We start from the raw sequence: 19,801 nt of genomic DNA on the forward strand, positions 1-19,801 counted from the left end.
GATAATGAACTCCTTAAAGGCAGGAACTTGGCCATTTTTTCATTTATGTGTCCCTAGCCCAAAGCTCCTTAAAAATATTTCTTGGATGGATGATCCATGACAACAGATTATCTACTTTATTGGAAAAGCATTACCTATATGGGAAAACGTCACCCCTTCCTAAATATTCTTCTCGGTCTGGGAAAAGGCCTGAAATTCCACCATTAGAACTTCATTCTTTGGGCTCAGCATTGTCCTTTCCAGACATTTCTTGTTCCAAACCTTCCTTTGACCACAGAAAAACCACTTTCCATCATTAATGTATTACAATGGATTGATTTATCCGACTGTTTAGATCAGTGGTTCTCAAACTTTTGTTCTCAGTATCTTCATGTTGTTAAAAAAAAAATTATTGCGGATCTGTTCAAAGAGTTTTTGTTCACATGGGTTATATTTATAGCTATTTACAATATTAGAAATAAAAAATAATTTTGAATTTGTAGACCCTCTAAAAGAGTTCCAGAGACCCCAACAATTCTTTGGACTACACTTTGAGGACCACTGGTTTAGATCAAGGCATTAGGGGAAATATTTGTGGCAGAAAAGGGAAAGGATGGGATCATTTTGAGATACAGGGAACTTGAAAGTTGAATCCCAAATGATAAAGAGAAAGGACTAATGTCTTTGGAGTAAGAAAATATGGATTCATGTTCCAGTCCCTTTTATGGGGAAGTAGGAAGTCTAGGAGAACACAGTAAATTTCCAGGAGCCAGTGAGGCTGAGAGGAGAAAGATAAACACAGAAATTTATAAGGGCACCAGGTTAAAGAGGTTTCTTTCTATGGGAAGGACTGAGTGCCTGGGGATTGATTAGGATGTAAAATCAATGTTCATTAAGATCTCAGGCTAGACAGAGACAAGGCTGTGGTTTATGCATAAAGAAAGTAGATGAGAAAGGAAGTGATACAGAACTCATGAGTCCAGTCTTCTTCAGGCACTCCCAGCTCTTGTCATTTGCATAGAAAACTGGGGCATTAGAAGGAAAAATAAAAATATTTTTCTCACCATAGTTTCACCCATTTCCTTTTCCATTTAAGGAAGTACAGTACTGGAGATATGTGTCTCAGCCCAGTGGAATGAGAAGAATTAAAAGCTAGATTGAATTTCTATTATCTTTTTTTTGTATCCTTAGTGTTTAGCACAGCACCTGACACATAGTAAGTGTGTAGTGACTAACTGAGGGCTGTTATAGTTGAACTAAGGACTCAGAATGGATAGGAAAATGGGTAACTCAAAGAAGAGTTCAAAAAACAGAAATTATCTAAGTCGGAGCATCTTCTATTTTCTGTGAGCATTCTTCCATAGAAAGCTATAGTCCTTGATGCTGAGTGAAGTGAGCAGAACCAGGAGAACATTGTGCACAATAACAGCAAGATCATGTGATGATCAGCTATGACAGACTTGGTTCTTCTCAGCAGCATAGTGATCCAAAACCATTACAGTAGACTTGGGATGGAATATGGCATCTGCATCTAGAGAGGGAACTGTGGAGGCTGAATGCCTACTGAAGCATACTGTTTTCACCTTTTTTGTTTGCTTTTTCTTTCTTGTGGTATTGCCCCTTTCATTTGGATCCTTCTTTCACAACATAACTAATATGGAAATATATTTTAAATGATTGCATATGTATAACTTATATGAGATTACTTGATATCTTGGGGAGGAAAGAAAAATTAGAACTCAAACTATTACAAAAATGAATGTTGAAAACTCTCTTTACATATAATTGGAAAAATAAAATACTATTGAGAAAAAAAGAAAGCTGTATTCCTCCCCTTCAGGAGACATGTTTACTAATCACAAAATTCCCCAGCGGATGGAAGACAAAGTGGTTGATGGTCCTGAAGATAATGGCATCTCTGCTGGAGACTTTAGCTGAGCTGGAGCCCTTCCCTACAGAAGCTTACTTAATCACAGCACATCCCAGTGGATGCAGGATGATGGCTGAATGATCTTGCTGGAAAACCGTCTTACATCCCTTTGCATTTGCAGCTTTGCTTGACTTGGATACCCCGCAGAACATGAGACTCCTTAGAGGCCCCCTCCCATTTTCCAGTTTTTCCATTAGATTATAAGCTCCTTGTGGACAGGCATTGTCTTTTTATTTGTATCTCTGATGCTTAAAACAGTACCTGGCATACTGTAGGTGCTTACTAAATGTTTATTGGATTAAATTGGATCAATCTAATCAATAATTATGTTGAATGACCCTGAAGGCAGCTGAATCTTTTTAAGGTATATCAGATGAACAGAATACGATGTCCAACAAGGAAGAATTGCCATATAATATTTGCTAGGGAGCAGTAGAGAAGTGACATCTAACTGGAATGAGGCACAGCAGAAAGCAGCATTTGAGGCATAAATTATTCCTCCCCACATATGCTTTGGCTCCTCATCTCCTTCATTTGTATGTACCCCATGCATCATCCCATGCCTGTCCACACTTCTTATTAATTGTGCATGTATTTGTGGGACAGAGAAATCAAGAGCTGATAGAAGAAATTTTCTGCTGCTATTTTTATTGCCATATTATTTTTTTAGATTAAATTATTTGTTATATTGTTAAATTATTTTGTAGAATTTGTTCAATTTTGTTAAACCTTGAACTCACTATATCCCTGTGCTGACTAGTAAAAGTAAACACATTAATAGGACTTCTTGAGACATTGTTCTGACTCACAAAACATCTAGAATCCTGGGTGTTTTCCTAGAGGCTCTGGTGAAGGAGAGGGAACAGCATAATAATGATTCTGTTTTCCATTACCCTTCTATTTTACCCAATTAAGCTATTTACTGAGATAATGATGTTTAAATAGAAGTGTTTGGTTCACAGAATTTTGTGAATGGAAGAAAAAGATTTGCCATTTTAAGTAAAGATGATGTCAAGAAGCCAGTAGAGGTTTATGTCTCTACAGCCAGGATTCAAGTCTCAGTCCTGAGCTCCAGGTCTAGGACCCTTTCCCAGGAGGACTCAGAGGTGAGTGGCAGTCAGCAAAAACCTGATTCACACTAAGACCATGGAATACCAGGCAGCTAGGTGTGCTTTCCCGCAGTGCCACCCAGTGGCTGCATTCTAAAGTCCTTTCTAGTTGTCTGTTGGAAGTATTCTAAAATCAATTAACTCCATCTCTAGCATGCTCTGTTTCAGTGGTCCTCAAAGTGTAGTCCAAAGAATTGTTGGGGTCTCTGAAACCCTTCCAGAGGGTCTACAAATTCAAATTTATTTTTATTTCTATTATAGTAAATAGCTATAAATATAACCCATGTGAACAAAAACTCTTTGAACAGATCCTCAATAGTTCTTTAACAACATACAGATTCTGAGAACAAAAGTTTGAGAACCACTGCTCTGTTTTCTAAAATTCTGTATAGTTCTTTTTTTTAATTATAGCTTTTTATTTATAAGTTATATGCATGGGTAATTTTACAGCATCGACAATTGCCAAACCTTTTGTTCCAATTTTTCCTTTCCTTCCCCCCACCCCCTCCCCTAGATGGCAGGATGACCAATACATGTTAAATATATTAAAGCATAAATTAAATACACAATAAGTATACATGTCCAAAAAGTTATTTTGCTGTACAAAAAGAATCGGACTCTGAACTAGTGTACAATTAGCCTTTGAAGGAAATCCAAAATGCAAGCAAGTCCTTTATAGTTCTAACATTATTTGGTGTTTCCCACCCCTTTTGTTTCCATGGTCCATTTGGGTCACCTTCCCACTATTTATCCCCTAACAACAACAGCTCCCTCCCTCTCAAATTTACTCAGTTCCACATTTGCCAGTTTGGGGGAGGAATGGGAGGATGGGGGAAACCGGGCTACCTGTATAGCGGATCTTCTCACACTCAATGTGACCCTTGGAGCAATTACACCACTCTACAACCCCTTGATGGATGCGAGCCCAGCTTTCATCAATGTCAAAGTACTCATAACGAGTTTCATCAAAGCATTTCTCTGTTCAGGAGGAGAAAGACAGAAGTTAGGAGAAAAATAAGCCAGATCCTGTCCTAATAGCATCGACATTTATTTTTCCTCTTGCTAGACCCCTTCCCCAGAAAAAGCAGAAGGTAATCCCATCAGTGAACATATCATTGAAGGATAGTTAAAAACAAATCAACCCGGCAGTCAAATTCAGACAATTTATTTCTCTTAGTCAAAATCATCACTTTCTAAGATTAGAGCCGAAAGGGACTTCTGAGTTTACATAGTCCAAATCTCTTGTTTGAGAGATAAGAGACTTGACATCTCAGAAAGACAATGATATCAACAAAAATAAATGTTTGTCAGAAAGTTCTACACTGTAAAGAAGTAGCAGGCATCCGGCTCTGGTCTATGATTTTAGGGAGATATAGTGATAAGAGTCCCAAAGAGATTTCTATCTAGAATCTGAGTTTATGTCCTAAGATCAAAGTATAATGTGCTTTTTAAAGGTAAGACAATAATAATAGATGTCATTTATATAGGAAGGTCGACAAAATGTTTTACATAGGTTATCTTACTTGATCTTCACAATCACAAGCTATTAGTAACACATTTTGCGGATGGAAAAACTGAGCCTGAGAGGGTTACAGAATTAATAAGTATCTGAGGCAGGCTTCAAACTCAGGAATCATCCAGATAACCAAAATGTTACTTATTTTACGAGTTGTCACAAATATAAAGATGTCATAATTATTTGAGAAGTACTAGATTGAGCTCCTTCTATCAGAATTATCTTCTGCATGAGCCAAAGAGATAGTGTTGCTTAGTGGATAGGAGGTTTGATCTTAAGATTAGAGTTATTTCTCTGCTCTAGGTTAAGACTATAAATTGCCAATTATACTGGTATTCAATGGTGTTGGAGGGCCCTCACAAAATATAGTTACAGATATGGACCAACCCCCCCCTCAATTCCCCAAATTAAAATAAAAATATATGGGGAAACTGAGGCACAGGAAGTATGCGGCTAATAAGAGTCATGCCTCATATTTCTTTTGCAACCCAGAGCTTTTCCTACTTTGTGGAACTGATCTGCTTCTAGCATCTGAAATCTAGCATCTTTCTCTTTTGCCCGCTCATCATTTCCAGGTGCCCAAGTTGTTCCTCGGGCCTGGGAGGGAGAGGAGGGGGCCTCTTACCCATTTCACAGTCCTTGCCGGTGAATTCCTCAGGGCAGGCACAGTGGTAGGAAGTAGCATCTTGGGAGTTGGAGCAGGAGCCTCCATTTCTGCAAGGGCTGGAGGCACAGTAATCCAGGCTGCCTGGAAGACACAGGGATGTCTCTCCTTAGTCTCATTCTCTCCTGCTTTGTCTCCTTCTCTCAGACATTGCCTATCAACTGGAAATTCTGCCGACTTCTGGCCAGACACGGTGCTCTGTTCACGCAGAAAACCCTTCTTTAAGGATCTCAAAGACCTGATTTGTTGGAGCACAAGGAAGGGAGTAGTCGCCTCTTTGTGAGATGGGAGAAATAGGGTCATAGACTTTACAATAAATGGACCTGGTGATCCTACCACTCAATTCCTTCTACCTCAGTAGAATATAAGATCCTTGAAGGCAGTGCAAATTCCATTTCTTTCTTTGTAAGGCTACTTCCTAGGGATACCTAAAAGGAAGTACTTAATAAAGGCTTATCAAATCAACTTAAATTTTACAGAGGAAATTGGGATAGGAAATGACTTGTTCAGGGTCACCTATCTTATAACTTAAACCAGAATTCAAACCCATTTTCATGCTCTTCTCATTACACTGTGGTTCTCTGACCAGAAACGTCTCACCTTTACTCACCTTCTGCAATGGAAGAAAATCCAACATTAGCATCTTTTAATCTTCTAAAGCAGGGGATCTTTTGTTTGTTTTTAATTTTTTAATTTCATTTTATTTTTATTTTCACATTCCCTCCCTCCACCCCCTCCTTATCCAATCGAGAAGACAAGAAATATGATAATCCTTTTAAAATTGTATAAAATCTATTCCTGCATTAGCCACATTCTGAAAAAGAAAAAGAAAAGGAAAAACGTGCTTCAATCTGTAGAGTCCATCAACTCTTCCTGGAGGCATTTAGCATTTTATATCAAAAGTGTATCGGAGTGGTAGTGAATTATATTGATTGGAGTTACTAAGTCTTTCACATGTAATTATCTTTACAATATTGTAAAGCAAGAGTTTATGAGCTTAGTTTTGGGGGGTTTTGTTGTTTGTATTTTATTTTATTTAGTTAATAAATAAAATATTTAATTTAAATGTAAACTTTTTTTCCTGAGGCAATTGGGTTAAATGACTTGCCCAGAGTCACCCAGCTAGAAAGTATTACATGTCTGAGGTCAAATTTGAGCTCAGGTCCTCTTGACTTCAGGGCTGGTGCTGTATCCACTGCACCACCTAGTTGCCCCTAAATTTAAACTATTTAAACTATTTTTAAACTATTATTATAGGAAGGGCTTCACCACACTGCCCAAGAAGTATATACCACAAAAAGTTAAGAAAAACACTGTACACAATAATAACAATATTGTGCAATGATCAATCATGAATGACTTTGCTATTCTCAACAATACCATGACCCAAGACAACTCCAAAGGATCTTGATGAGGAGGTTGTCCATATCCAGAGAACGAATAGATAGAATTTGAATGCAGATCAAAGCGTACCATTTTTTCATTTTATTTATTTTTTTCATTAATTGGGTGTTTTTTGTGGGGATTATTGATCTGTGTCTTCTTTCACAATATAACTGGTATGGAAATATTTTACATGGTTATATATGTACAATCTATATCAAACTGCTTATCATCTTGGGGGACAGGGAGAGAATTTAGAACTCAGAATTTTAGAAAATAAATGTTTAAAATGTCTTTATATGTATCTGGAAAAATAAAAATAGTATTTTTAAAAGAACCTCTGCTTTAAAGTATATTACATGAGAAATATAGTCCTACCGTCCCACTCAACACCTCAATATTGAGTGACTTATTTCCAAGGGACAAGTGATAATGTCTAATGGAGAGCTTTGAGCACTGGTAGAAGGAAGAGCCAATATGTGGGAGGACAGTGACTATGGGAGCCACTAAACACAAACTTCCCTTAAATAGTAACATTTCTGCTAGAGCTTGGACCAACAGAGAGACAAGGGAGTCTAGATTGGGGGAGCGGGGCTGTCTAACCTAAGTGCATTTTAGCACCATCCCTTAGAGGCTAAAGTATCAATACACAAACGCATTTTAAAAAAAGAGAGAGAACTGTTCAAAAGAGGTAGTAAATTTTTTGTTTCTGTTGCTCTTTAAATGAAGGCCAGAACACCATAAGTGTAACCCGTCACCTGGCTCCCAGACTATTAGTTTACACAGAACAAGTTCAATATAAGAGTTGATTCGTCCCAGAACATTTTCTCTTTGGCCCTTTTGCTTCCACCAAATTTCCACTTGGAAATGTCAGAATATACATGGAATATAACTATGTCTATGACCTCCTATATATGATTAAATGGGTCCCCTTTTCCTGTACAAGCATTTGAGTTAACAATAGATATATTCTATTATCATAGAATTATAACTACTATTCCACCTAACTAGTTTTCTTTGTAATTCTATGTATTTTATTTTATTTAGTTTATAAATAAATTATTTAATTTAAATTTAAATTTTTTTTTGGCTGAGGCAATTGGGGTTAAGTGACTTGACCAGGGTCACACAGCCAGGAAGTTAAGTGTCTGAGGTCACATTTGAACTCAGGTCCTCCTGACTTCAGGAGAAGTGCCAAAAACAAATACAGTGATCCATAAATAAATGATACAATCTTCCTTCCTCTCTGGCAAGTCCCAGTTTACCCCAAGATGCTAAAATTCTCCAAACTCTTAGCACCACGATGTAGTTTGGACTTGCGTTTGAAGAAAAATAAACTTGATATTGCAATAAACCACCATTCTGGTGGGAAGACTCACTATGTCCCCCATAAGGCATCCTAATTTAGGATGTTACCCTAGTAACTGGAATTCCTACCCATCTTCTCTTTCCTTTCTCTTGGACAAGAGATCTTGTGATAGGCAGTGCCCTGATACTCCCCTGGAGACCCTAAAAGGGAAACAGAACCTTCTTCCTGGAGCTTAATCAAGAACTTCTTCCACTTGAGTTAATTGTACTGTCTGAATAACTCAAGATAACAGGGTAGGACAATGGTCAGCTCTTTCAATTCAGATTGCTAGTTTAAACTGCCTGCTGCCTCTCCATCTTCAGGAGTCAGTTATGTGATCCTCTTCTCTCTCCAAGAGGCTGGTACTGTGTAAGAAGCTTCCTTTCAACTCAAAGTTTTAAAAATGAAGGCTAAAATCTGTTTTTACATGTAATGGGGGAAAAAAGTAAATATCAAATTAAAAAAAAAAACTTCCTTTCTCTGACGAGAAGGCTGGATTCTGGGATTTGAACTGTCCAGGTTCTCCAGTGTCTTATTCCTAGAAGACTCTCCATGGCTGATAAATTGTTAAGAACATTTGTACCTCTATTCTCTTGGTATTCCAGTATTGTTCTGCTTTCTGACATTTCTTGGATTAAAAGACTTCCATCTCTGGGATTGGGGTATAGGATGATCCATCAGCCTCACAGGAGCATACAAAGGCCAAAATCTACTCTCCGGTGTCTTACAAAAAAGAAAATACAAGATCAGAAGTCCAAAACGCTGGCCAACTTCTTGGAGAGCTCAGGAAGTCGAAGTCATCCAATTAACCAAGAAATGCTGGACAGGGGATCTCTCCCAGGTAACAACTGAACTAGGTTCCCTGTGAGTTTCCATTCAGTTCCAAGATTCCATGACTGACTCAAATGCAAACAAGGCAGACTCACACTTGCACAATTTTCCACACACAACGCTGTTTACAAATGCAGGTGTGTGCCATAAACACACTCAGATACAGATGGATGCCCGGGACAAGCCCTATCACCAGCTCCATTTGTATACAGGGGACTCCCCACTTAGAGGTAGACGGGACCTTAGTGGTCAGCCATCCCAACTCTCCATTTTATAGATAAGGAAACCAAAGCAGGGGGAAAAGTAAGTGATAAGAGTCACTTAGTAACAGAGCCCAGGCCCTCTCTCACTCAAAATCCAGCACAAGGAAACTGAGGAGGGGAAAGGCTTTCTCTCAGGGTCACAAAGGAATTGGCGCTAGGGTAAGGTTCAAAGGAATCCAGCGTCTTGGGGCCAAACACTGCCCACCGGTTCCCTCTCCTCTGCCCCGGGACAGACGGTGTTTGAACACAGACCACGCTCACCCAGGCTGACAGTGAGGGGTGCGGGCGCACAGATACGGGCTCACCGTCGGGGCTGACCCAGGGACACGGGCGCACAGGGGGTGCGGGCGCACAGATACGGGCTCACTGTTGGGGCTGACCCAGGGACACGGGCGCACAGATACGGGCTCACTGTGGGGCTGACCCAGGGACACGGGCGCACAGGGGGTGTGGGCGCACAGAAACGAGCTCACCGTGGGGACTGACCCAGGGACACGGGCTCACAGGGGGTGCGGGCGCACAGATACGGGCTCACTGTCGGGGCTGACCCAGGGACACGGGCTCACAGGGGGTGCGGGCGCACAGATACGGGCTCACCGTCGGGGCTGACCCAGGGACACGGGCGCACAGGGGGTGCGGGCGCACAGATACGGGCTCACTGTTGGGGCTGACCCAGGGACACGGGCGCACAGATACGGGCTCACTGTGGGGCTGACCCAGGGACACGGGCGCACAGGGGGTGTGGGCGCACAGAAACGAGCTCACCGTGGGGACTGACCTAGGGACACTGGCGCACAGATACGGGCTCACTGTGGGGCTGACCCAGGGACACCGGCGCACAGATACGGGCTCACTGTGGGGCTGACCCAGGGACACGGGCGCACAAAGGGTGCGGGCTGACCCAGGGTCACGGGCGCACAGGGGGTGCGGGCGCACAGATACGGGCTCACCATGGAAGCTGACACAGGTTCACGGGCGCACAGGGGGTGCGGGCGCACAGATACGGGCTCCCCGTGGGGCTGACCCAGGGACACGGGCGCACAGATACGGGCTCACTGTGGGGCTGACCCAGGGACACGGGCGCACAGATACGGGCTCCCCGTGGGGCTGACCCAGGGACACGGGCGCACGGGGGTGCGGGCGCACAGATACGGGCTCACTGTCGGGGCTGACCCAGGGACACGGGCGCACACGCAGTCCCCCCAAATCTTGGGGTCCAGTTCCTTAAAAAGTCCAGCAGGTGCGTTCTGTTCCCACAGCCCTGTCCCAGACGTGAATCGGCATGCATTCTCAGCTTTGACCATGGGATGGCAATGTCGACTCACAAATGGCTAAGGGTGTCGCGTATTCACATGCGCACATACATTCTCTCTGTCTGTTTGTCTCTCTTTGTCCCTCCCTCCCTTCCTCCCAAATTCCCTCTCCCCTTCTCCTCTCTCTTCCCTTCCTCTCCCACTTTATCCCTCATCCCCAGAGCCAGGCTAAGCTTAGCGTTGATGGAGTTCCTCCACTCTTCAGAAACCTTAAAGAAATCCTCCAGTGCTTTCTCAATGAAAATAAGCCCTTCATCTTAATACTCAAAGCCCTTCCATTTTTTGGTTCCAAGCCCACTTTCTGGCTTCATCTATTACTTCTCCTTCCATGTTCAAACCCAATTGGACTAAACTAATACTCTTCTGCCCCATCACCACCACCACCATTCAATTCTTCAGCTCGATTAAGTGCTTGGTGTGCTTAGAAAACTGCACTGAGAGAAAAGTCCATCTGATCTGTACTAGTTTGCAAGCCCTTATTTTATTTTATAGAGGAGAGAAGGAAGGAAGGAAGGAAGGAAGGAAGGAAGGAAGGAAGGAAGGAAGGAAGGAAGGAAGGAAGGAAGGAAGGAAGGAAGGAAGGAAGGAAGGAAGGAAGGAAGGAAATATTCATTTATTAAACTCCTACTATGTTCTAAGCACTGTACAAAATATTTTACAAATATTACTTCATTTCACCACAATCCTGGGAAATGGATGCTATTATAATCTCCACTTTACAAATGAAAAAACTGACACACATTAATGTTAAGTGACCTGCCCAGGATCACACAGCTAGTAAATTTTTGAGGCTGGATTTTAATTTGAGTCTTCCTACCTATAAGTCCTATGTTATAGCCATCAAGTCAACTCACACTCAACAGAATGGGGGGCATTTGGAGAAGAACCTTAATTTTAAGGGAGAAATGATGAATTCTGTTTTAGATAAGTTGAGTTTGGGACAGTGACAGGGTATCCATGTGTAGACATCCGTAGTCAAGTAGCAAAGCAGGACTGTAGTTCAGAAAGAGATTAGGGCTGATATATAGATTTGGAAGTCATCTATGTGGAAATGATCATTGAAGTCATAGAAATTGATGAAATCAACACAAGGTAATCTAGAGAAAGAAGAGAAGAAGGACTTGAGGGACAGGCATGTTTAGGCAGTGTAAGGTTGATGATAAATAGCAAAAAAAAAAAAAAAAAAGGAGGGAAATCAAGAGATCAGCATCATGGAGGCTAAGGAAAGACAGTATCCAAAAGGAGGGAAGGCTAGTCCATACAGAAATCCAAGTGGATGAGAACTGAGAAAAGGCTATTGGATTCAGCAGGTAAGAGATCCTTGGCAATCTCAGAAAGAGTTCTTTAAGTCAAATGATAGGGTTGAAAATCTGGTTGTGAGAGGTTGAGAAGCATGTGGGTGGTGAGGATATAGAGAAAATAAGAATAGAAAGTTGGCACAGAACAGGACAGTTGTAAGTTAATCGCCTGAGGGGAAGACAAGATCAATTGAAGCTGTTTGCTTTTTAAAACATTATTAGGAATGGTGGAGATCTGAGCATATGGGTAAGCAGTTGGAAAGGAACCAGAAGAAAGAGATTGAGAACTAAAAAGAAGTTGGAAATTCTCTCTAAGTCAACTCTAAGGGGATACAGGAGGTAATAAGATCAATGATACAAGTAAAGTGATTGTATTCAACAAGAAGAATCAATTCTCCTTACCAATTGCTGCAAAGAAAATGATGAAAGAAAACATATAGGATTTTGAGCTATGGGCTAAGTGAGCTTACAACAGATGACCTAGAGTATTTCTGTAAAAAAGGAGGTTAGGTCCTCTGTGGAGGAGGAAAAGACAGAAGATAGGATGAAGGTGGGAAGTGAGAATACCAGAAAGTTTGTAGTGGTTGTGGTGATGGTGGTGGTAGTAACTTAATTTTAGGAGAGAGATGATAAGTTCTGTGTTAGATAATTTGAGCTTGAGTTACTGACAAGACTGTAGTTCAGAAAGATTAGGGCTGATATAGATATAAATTTGTATAATGCTTTAAAGTTTACAAAACATCACAAATATCTCATTTGATCCTCACCACAACCTTGAGAAGTAAGAGTTATTATTTTCCCTGTTTTATGAATAAGGAAACTGAGGCAGGCAGTAATTATATGTCCAAGATCATATAGCTAGTAAGTGTCTGAATTTGGATTTGAACTCAGGTTTTCCTGACTCCAGGTCTCTAACTACTGTGACATCTCTAGCAAGCGATGGTCTCACTAAATGTCTGAGATAAAGGATTAACTACATGAAAATTAGAAAAGCATGGAATAGTCAACCTGTCAGATGTATGGAGAAGAGAAGAATTCATACTCAAATAAATAGGCAAAAAAGGTCATTTTGATAATATTAAATTTAAAACTTTTTTCCTCCACAGAGGAGCAACCAAGATTAGAAGGAAAGTAGAAAGCTGGGAAATAATGTTTATAGCAAGTGTTTCTGATAAAGGCCTACTTTTTCAAATACAAAACTGATTCAAATTTGTAAAAATACAAGCTATTCTCCAATTGATAAATAGTCAAAAAATATGAACAGGCAGTTTTAGATAAAGAAATCAAAACTATTGATAAGCATATGAAGAAATATTCTAAATCACTTTTGATTAAAGAAATGAAAATTAAAACAACTTTAAGGTACCACCTCACATCTATCAGATTGGCTAATATGACCCAAAAAAAGGAAAATGATAAATGTTGGAGAAGATATGGGGAAATTGGGACACCAAATTACTGTTGGTGGAGTTGTGATTCAACCATTCGGAAGAACAACTTGGAACTATGCCCAAAGGACAACCAAACTATACATACCCATTGATTCAGCAATACCACTACTAGATCTGGATCACAAAAAAAGGGAAAAAAACCTAAATGTGCAAAAAGATTTATAGCAACTCTTTATGTGATAGCAAAATGTTGGAAATTGAAGGATTGCCGATCAATTGGGGAATGACTGAACAAACTGTCTATGTGTATTCATATAATGGAATAGTATTGTACAATAAAAATGATGAACAGGGAGATTTCAGGGAAAAAAACTAAAAGAATTGTATGAACTGATGCAAAATGAAATGAGCAGCACCAGAAAACTATAGTGTATTATATCAATGACATTGTGTGAATGATTCAGCCCTTCTTAGCAACATAATGATCCAAGACTAAATACAAAGCACTCACAAAGGAAAATGCTACCCACATCCAGATAAAAAACTGACTCTGAATGCAGATTGAACCATTTTTCACTTAATTTATTCTTTTTCATGTTTTTTTATTTTAATATGTTTCTTCTTTGACAGTGCTGACTAATATGGAAATATGTTTTACATAATAGCACAAATATAACCTATATCAAATCCCCTAACATTTTAGGAAGAGAAAGGGGAGGGGAGGAGAGAAAGGAGAAAAATTTGAAACTCAAAATCTTATAAAAATTAAAGTTAAAAACTGTCTTAACATGTAACGGGGAGGTAAATACTATTAAATGTTATCTGAAACAGTATTAACTTTTTTTGACTGCCAAATCATACTGTTAACTTACAATAAACTTTCATTAAGTTCAATTATCATTGGTCAATTTTGGCCAACTCTTTGTGAGCTTTGGGGGTTTTTTTGGCAAAGATACTGGACTGATTTGTCATTTGCTTCTCCAGCTCATTTTACAGTGGAAGAAACTGAGACAAACAGGGTTAAGTGTCTTTCCAAGATAACACAGCTATTAAGTATCTGAAGTCAGATTTGAACTCAGGAAGACGGAATCTAGCTCCAAACTTCTCCAAATTTGTACTTGTGAATTTGGGGGAGTCCAAGACTTTGTCCTCATTAGATTTTTATCTTATTAGATCTGCACCAGTTTTCTGGTGTTGAGATATTTTTGCATCAAAAATTTTAAAAATAATTTTTTAAAGATATTTTTGCATCCTGACTCTAGCATGCAGCTTTGTGGTTTATGCAAATTTAATAATTACACCATCTATGCCTTTGTTTAAGTCTTTGAGAACTTAGAGAATGCCCAAGTCCCACTAAACTTCATTTCAAGTCACTATGAAATCAGTAATGACAACTTTTGGGGTCCAGTCATTCACTTAGTTGTAAACTCTCTTAACCATGTGGTCAGCTATTTGTCAAAGACTTTGCTCAAAATCTAATTTAAACTCCATATCAAGTATTCCCTAGCCCAGTTATCCAGTCAGAAAAAGGAAAAGAAGTTAAGTCTTTTTAATGGTGGTTTTTTGGGTGATCACTACTTTTTCCTCTAAATTTTCACTAATCATTGCTTTAATAATATGTCCTAGAATTTTATCAATAATTTAAGGCCAGTTCACTAGCTTATAGTTTGCACGCTTTATTCTGTTCATCCCCGCCTTTTTCAGGGGGAGGAAGGAAAGATCGGGTTATTTGCCCTTCCCCAGACCACATCCCTATCTCATTCTCTATGAACTTCTAAAGATCACTGACAGACATGCTGCAATCACATCTGTCAACTTTTTAAAACCTTGCCACGTAGGTCATTCATCTTTTAATTACTGGAAATCAGGTTTCTCTCTATCTTCCTGCTTATCTTGTGCATTCTTTATTAACTATTTTTCTTCTAACTTTCCAATTCCAAAATAACTTTCCTTAGCAGGAAAAAATAAACAAACACAGAAGGAAAGTGAAAGCTTAATCTTTCTGCCTTGTATCCTTCAACTTAAGCAAATACCAATTGATTATTTATCAGATGTTGTAGACAGGATTTCTGCTGAGGTCTGAGTTTGATTAAATGATCTCTGTGGTTCCTAACTTTTGAGATTCTATAACTTTAGTATTCTGCTCACTCTGCCCAATTACCTGAAATTCCCCCATTAGAGCCCAATTACTTTGTTTTTTTCTTCCTGTAAATATTTCTGCAAGGTAGTAGTATGTCAAACTCATTTACACTAAGGTCTAAGCTCTAAAAATGTAAGAGCCAGAATGGATCTTCAAATGCAAAGTGTCTGAGCTGGCTTGGGCCTAGATTAATTGTAGTGATCATTTTTCCTTTTCTCTTCTCTCCATTTTTTTGGCATGTGGTAATGCTAGGGTGTATTCAGCAACTCTTACCCAACTAGAACGACGGTGGGAAGCAGCTCTGAATAATTGGAATAGCCTTTGCCTAATCATATCCAGAAAAACCCACATTCTCACAATTGTCTTCTGAGACAATTGGAGAGAAATTGGGTCAAGTTTTTTAAGCTAGTGTGAATTAATGACATGGATGGGAAACATCACATCATACTGTGAAATTACAGTCCTCAACAAGATCCTGATGAAGGAACCCACTTTAGGGATTGAAAGGGTAAGAGGGGCTTGCTCTTGATTCCAAGGCAAATTTTTGTAAGAGGGCATTGGTCTTTAAGAACTATAATGTAAAGGAACTAAATGTAAAGGAAACCCTAAAGAAAAGGATTCAAAGTGGAAGCACTGTGGTATGGAACTGTAATTCAATTAATCAATCCAATAAATATATATTAAGTGCCTACTGTAGAGGCAAAAGATAGTCCCTATCCTCAAGGGGATCAAACTGAGATAGGGGTCCGTGTCAGGAATCACATTCTCTGGAAAAGGGGCTATTAATACCAATAACTGACAGCTGCAAAGAACACCAGGAAACGATAGGAGCAATTTTTTTTCCTGTTGGCAATTGTGGCAAACTGTATAGTCTGGCATAGGAGAATGGATGGGCTAAAGATCTGTGAATGTAGGGAACTAAGGAGAGCTTCAGTGGATGGCCACAACATGGTTATAAGTTATATATGTTTTATATGTGTGTGTGTGTGTGTGTGTATATATATATATATATATATATATACATATATATATATATACACACGTTATCATGGTTATAAGGGGGCAGAAACAGGTCTTTGACAAGTCCTAACAACGTTTATGAGTTTAACTTCTTTCTTTGACCCATTAAAAAAAAAACCTTCCTTGTTTCATTCTTTGTGAACCATATGCTTGCAAAGAAAGTGTTTGATGGAATTATATAGGGAAGTTCCCAGATTCTCTGGGAGTGAACAGTAAACAAGGGATTGAGAAATGCTCCGGAGTGTTTGTGAATCTTTCAAATAATATGGGAGCTTCTGACATCTGAAATGAGAGCTCCAGGGACAAAGCCATGGCAAGAACTAGGTTGGCTCCCAGTAGAGAGCTCCTTCCCATTGCACTAGATTGCCCCATTTTTCTACAATAAATGAAAGCACAAAGGGTCTCATTGGGAGAGATGCTGATCCATCTGAGAAGTTATGGGCAGGGGATGGAGGAGGATTCTGTGATTCCCTTTCCCCCACTACCCTCACAATGCTCCTATTGGTTGATTGAATCCCTTGCTTCCAAGTCTCTGTGGAGGGTCTGTCCCCTAGGCAGAGGCATCTGTTCACCAACTGAAGGTTCCTCAGTATCCTTGACTAGGTCTGAACTGATCTGTCCCTGTTTTGGCAGGCAGGGCCCCTTTCCCACTTCTTAACCCACCGTTACCCCAAACCAGCAGGCCCAGTGCAGAAGACCAAGGAGTCTGTTTCCCTTAAAAAAAAAAACTTAAAAAAATAAATGCTGACATTGTTTTCAGTCTTCCTTTAAACCAGCTCTTCTTCCTCTTCCCCTCTCTCTCCCCCTAGGCAGGAATGGAACAAGAAAAGGTGGTTTGGGTCCAGAAAGAATCTTTTAAAAAAACAACATTAACTGACTCCTTTAAGGTAAATCATTAATGGAAATTGGCAGACTTTTCAGAGGCCCAAGAAGTAAAAGGATTTCTTTAGGCCACCGACTTAGCTGAAAGAAGTGAGAAAGTTATGGGGAAACAGCCAATTGACTCCAAGGCCCACTTTAAAATAACTGACTGTCCATTGAGCCAATGGTAATTTGGGCACATTGCACCAGCATTCTGACAATCTCCAAGCTCAACATGATTCTACAGGGTGACACAGGAAACAAAAATCTAAGGTATTAAAAGAGGCAGATCCTTCCAGACCAAAGGAGGTGACAGTCCCCTCAGTCTCTGTCCTGGTCAGACCACACTGGCACAGAGTGCTTGGCTCTGAATATCATATTTTATGAAGGATATTCCCAAACTAGGATATATCCAGAGGAGGGGACCTAGAATAGAAAGTGTCAAGATTGATTGAGAAACTGAGGAAGACCAGTATATGCTGGGGGAGGAAAGACTTAAGAGGAACAGGATAAATGTTGTTTCATGTTTAAAGTGTTGTGCCCTAGGAGAAAGATTAAATTTGTTTTTCTGGGCCTAAAGGTGAGAAAAAAAGGAAACAATAGGAGAAGTTATAGAAAAAGTGATTTCAACTAAATAAAAGGAGAAATTGGCTAACCATTAGAACTGTCCAATCATGAAAGAAGATGCTTCTGAAAGCAGATTCCTCCATCACTGGAACTCTTACTCATCTTAAAATATGGGTAATCATTTTGAAGGGAGATTGCAAATAGGATTTCTGTTCAGATCAAGGTTAGGCTAGAGGACCTCTGTTGCTTTTTCCATCCCCAAGTTGTTATTCCAGAATTTTTTGACTCTGCTACTTGAATCAGGTATATGAGCTCGTCAGGATGGATGCTCTTTGTACCCGCAGCAGTCTAGGCCTTCCAACTCTGAAAAAATTCCTGTCTTTCTAGAAATCTTCTATAAAGAATCTAGGCCTTTTTCTAGTTCTTTTAATATTTTATGAGTACCAACATCACTCTTGGGCTGTCCATCTGGCATTTTTTCACTCCCACTTCATAACCAGCCCACATAATGCTCCAATTATACATATCCTTGATGATGTCTTTCATGCTAATTCTTACATACGGGTCATCGTTAATCTCCTGTTACAGCCAACTTACAAATACCATGCATCTGTGGGTCACCTGCAGTTGTGAAGTTATGAAGTTTCAGAAATTGTAGAATTCAGTGATTCACAGCCGTATCACATCATGGAGGAATTATTGGTGTTCAAAAATGGTGGGGGGTTTTCCTTTTTGTATAACTGTGTCAAGGAGAAGCCTGAGCTCATTGAAAATGCCCTTATCTCTCCCATGGTAGTCTATTTGCTTATTATACAGTGAGCAGTGCAATATCAAGATGAATAAGTACCCCTATGAAATTCCTCTTCTTGCTGCCTCCAGGTGCAGCCAGTTCCCTCAACTGCTTATCCTTGAGCCTGTGGGCTGTTGATCCATTAAAATTTCTTGATTTTACTGACAGCAAGAATGTCCATATAGATGTACATTTGGCACAGAGGAGACAAAAATGAAAAGGCAACATGGCCCCTGCCCTCAAAATTGTGAAATCAATTGATTTCAATTGGGAGGGATATGTGCACACATACACTCAAATATCTTACCAAAGGGACTGTGATGCCGGCAAAGGAGAATACCAGCTAAAGTGCTATGAGAAATCTAAAGGTCATTTTCAGCTGGATTCATGATAGAGAGTTGTGGATAGATATTCTGCAATGGAGTCAGGAAGACCAAAATTTTAAATCCTGCTCCTAGCACTTACTAGCTATGAGACCCCAGGCTCAACCTTTCTGAGCCTCTGTTTCCCCATTCGTAAAATGAGAAAAATACCATCTTCCACAAGAAGAATAGCTGTAAGGCACTGTAAGGCACTCAGCAAACCTTAAAGGGCTCTATAAATATGAACTGTTATTATTATTGCTAAAGTACTCCACAAGAGCAGAGACTTTTTTTGTCTAAGCTCCAGTGTTCCCTTAGCTTTTACACAGGATTTTCCATACAATAGATTAGTCAGGATTTAGGAAAAGTGAATTATGTTGCGAGCTCTGTGCTAAGGGATAAGGAAAAGCAAAAGATAACTCCTGCCTTCAAGGAGCTTCCAATCTAATGGTAGGTGGTTAATCAGTGTTTGCCAAAGTTTACCTTAGGAGACTCATGATCAACAATGTCACCCACACCCAGAGAAAGAACTATGAAGTGTGGATGCAGATCAAAGCACACTATTTTAGCTTTTACTTTGTTTTTTTTCTTTCTTATGGTTTTTCCCTTCTGTTTTGAGCCTTCTTTCATAACATGACTAATGTGGAAATTAATATGATTGTACATATAAAATCCATATCAGATTGCTTATAGTCTTGGGTAAAGGGAAGGGGAGGAAGGAAGAAAATAATAGAAATCAGTTTTATAAAAAACTATTAAGTAGAAAATTTTTTAAAAATAAGATTTACCTTAGGGACCCAAAGGTTCCTACCTCACTACCTACCTCACTACCCATCCAGAAATAATCATCCATAGCCTCTCTCATCCAGGGGCTTAGGATTGCCTGTATACTCACACCTTATACCAATGAAAGGGAACCTTATTTACTTGTGTTCTCTTTGGATGCCATGATGCAATATCCCCACTTCCGATCCCGGTCATAATTGTGTGTGGTTGCACACCTGCAAGCAAAAGAACACACATTATGATCTGAGGA

General features: G+C 39.7%; 1 protein-coding gene across 2 annotated transcripts in view; it reads right to left on the minus strand.

The window, feature by feature from the left end:
• The window catches only part of HGFAC (HGF activator), a 76,281-nt gene that overhangs the window by 43,882 nt on the left and 12,598 nt on the right, over positions 1-19,801 (minus strand). For both annotated transcript variants that reach the window (XM_051964991.1, XM_051964992.1), the window contains exons 4-6: positions 19,693-19,766; positions 5,160-5,282; positions 3,865-3,996 (exon numbers count right to left, since the gene is read on the minus strand). In XM_051964991.1, the coding sequence (XP_051820951.1) occupies positions 3,865-3,996; positions 5,160-5,282; positions 19,693-19,766 (329 nt within the window). The remainder of the gene's footprint in view (positions 1-3,864; positions 3,997-5,159; positions 5,283-19,692; positions 19,767-19,801) is intronic.

This window comes from Antechinus flavipes, chromosome 6, assembly GCF_016432865.1.
Source record: "Antechinus flavipes isolate AdamAnt ecotype Samford, QLD, Australia chromosome 6, AdamAnt_v2, whole genome shotgun sequence".
Classification (NCBI taxonomy): domain Eukaryota; kingdom Metazoa; phylum Chordata; class Mammalia; order Dasyuromorphia; family Dasyuridae; genus Antechinus; species Antechinus flavipes.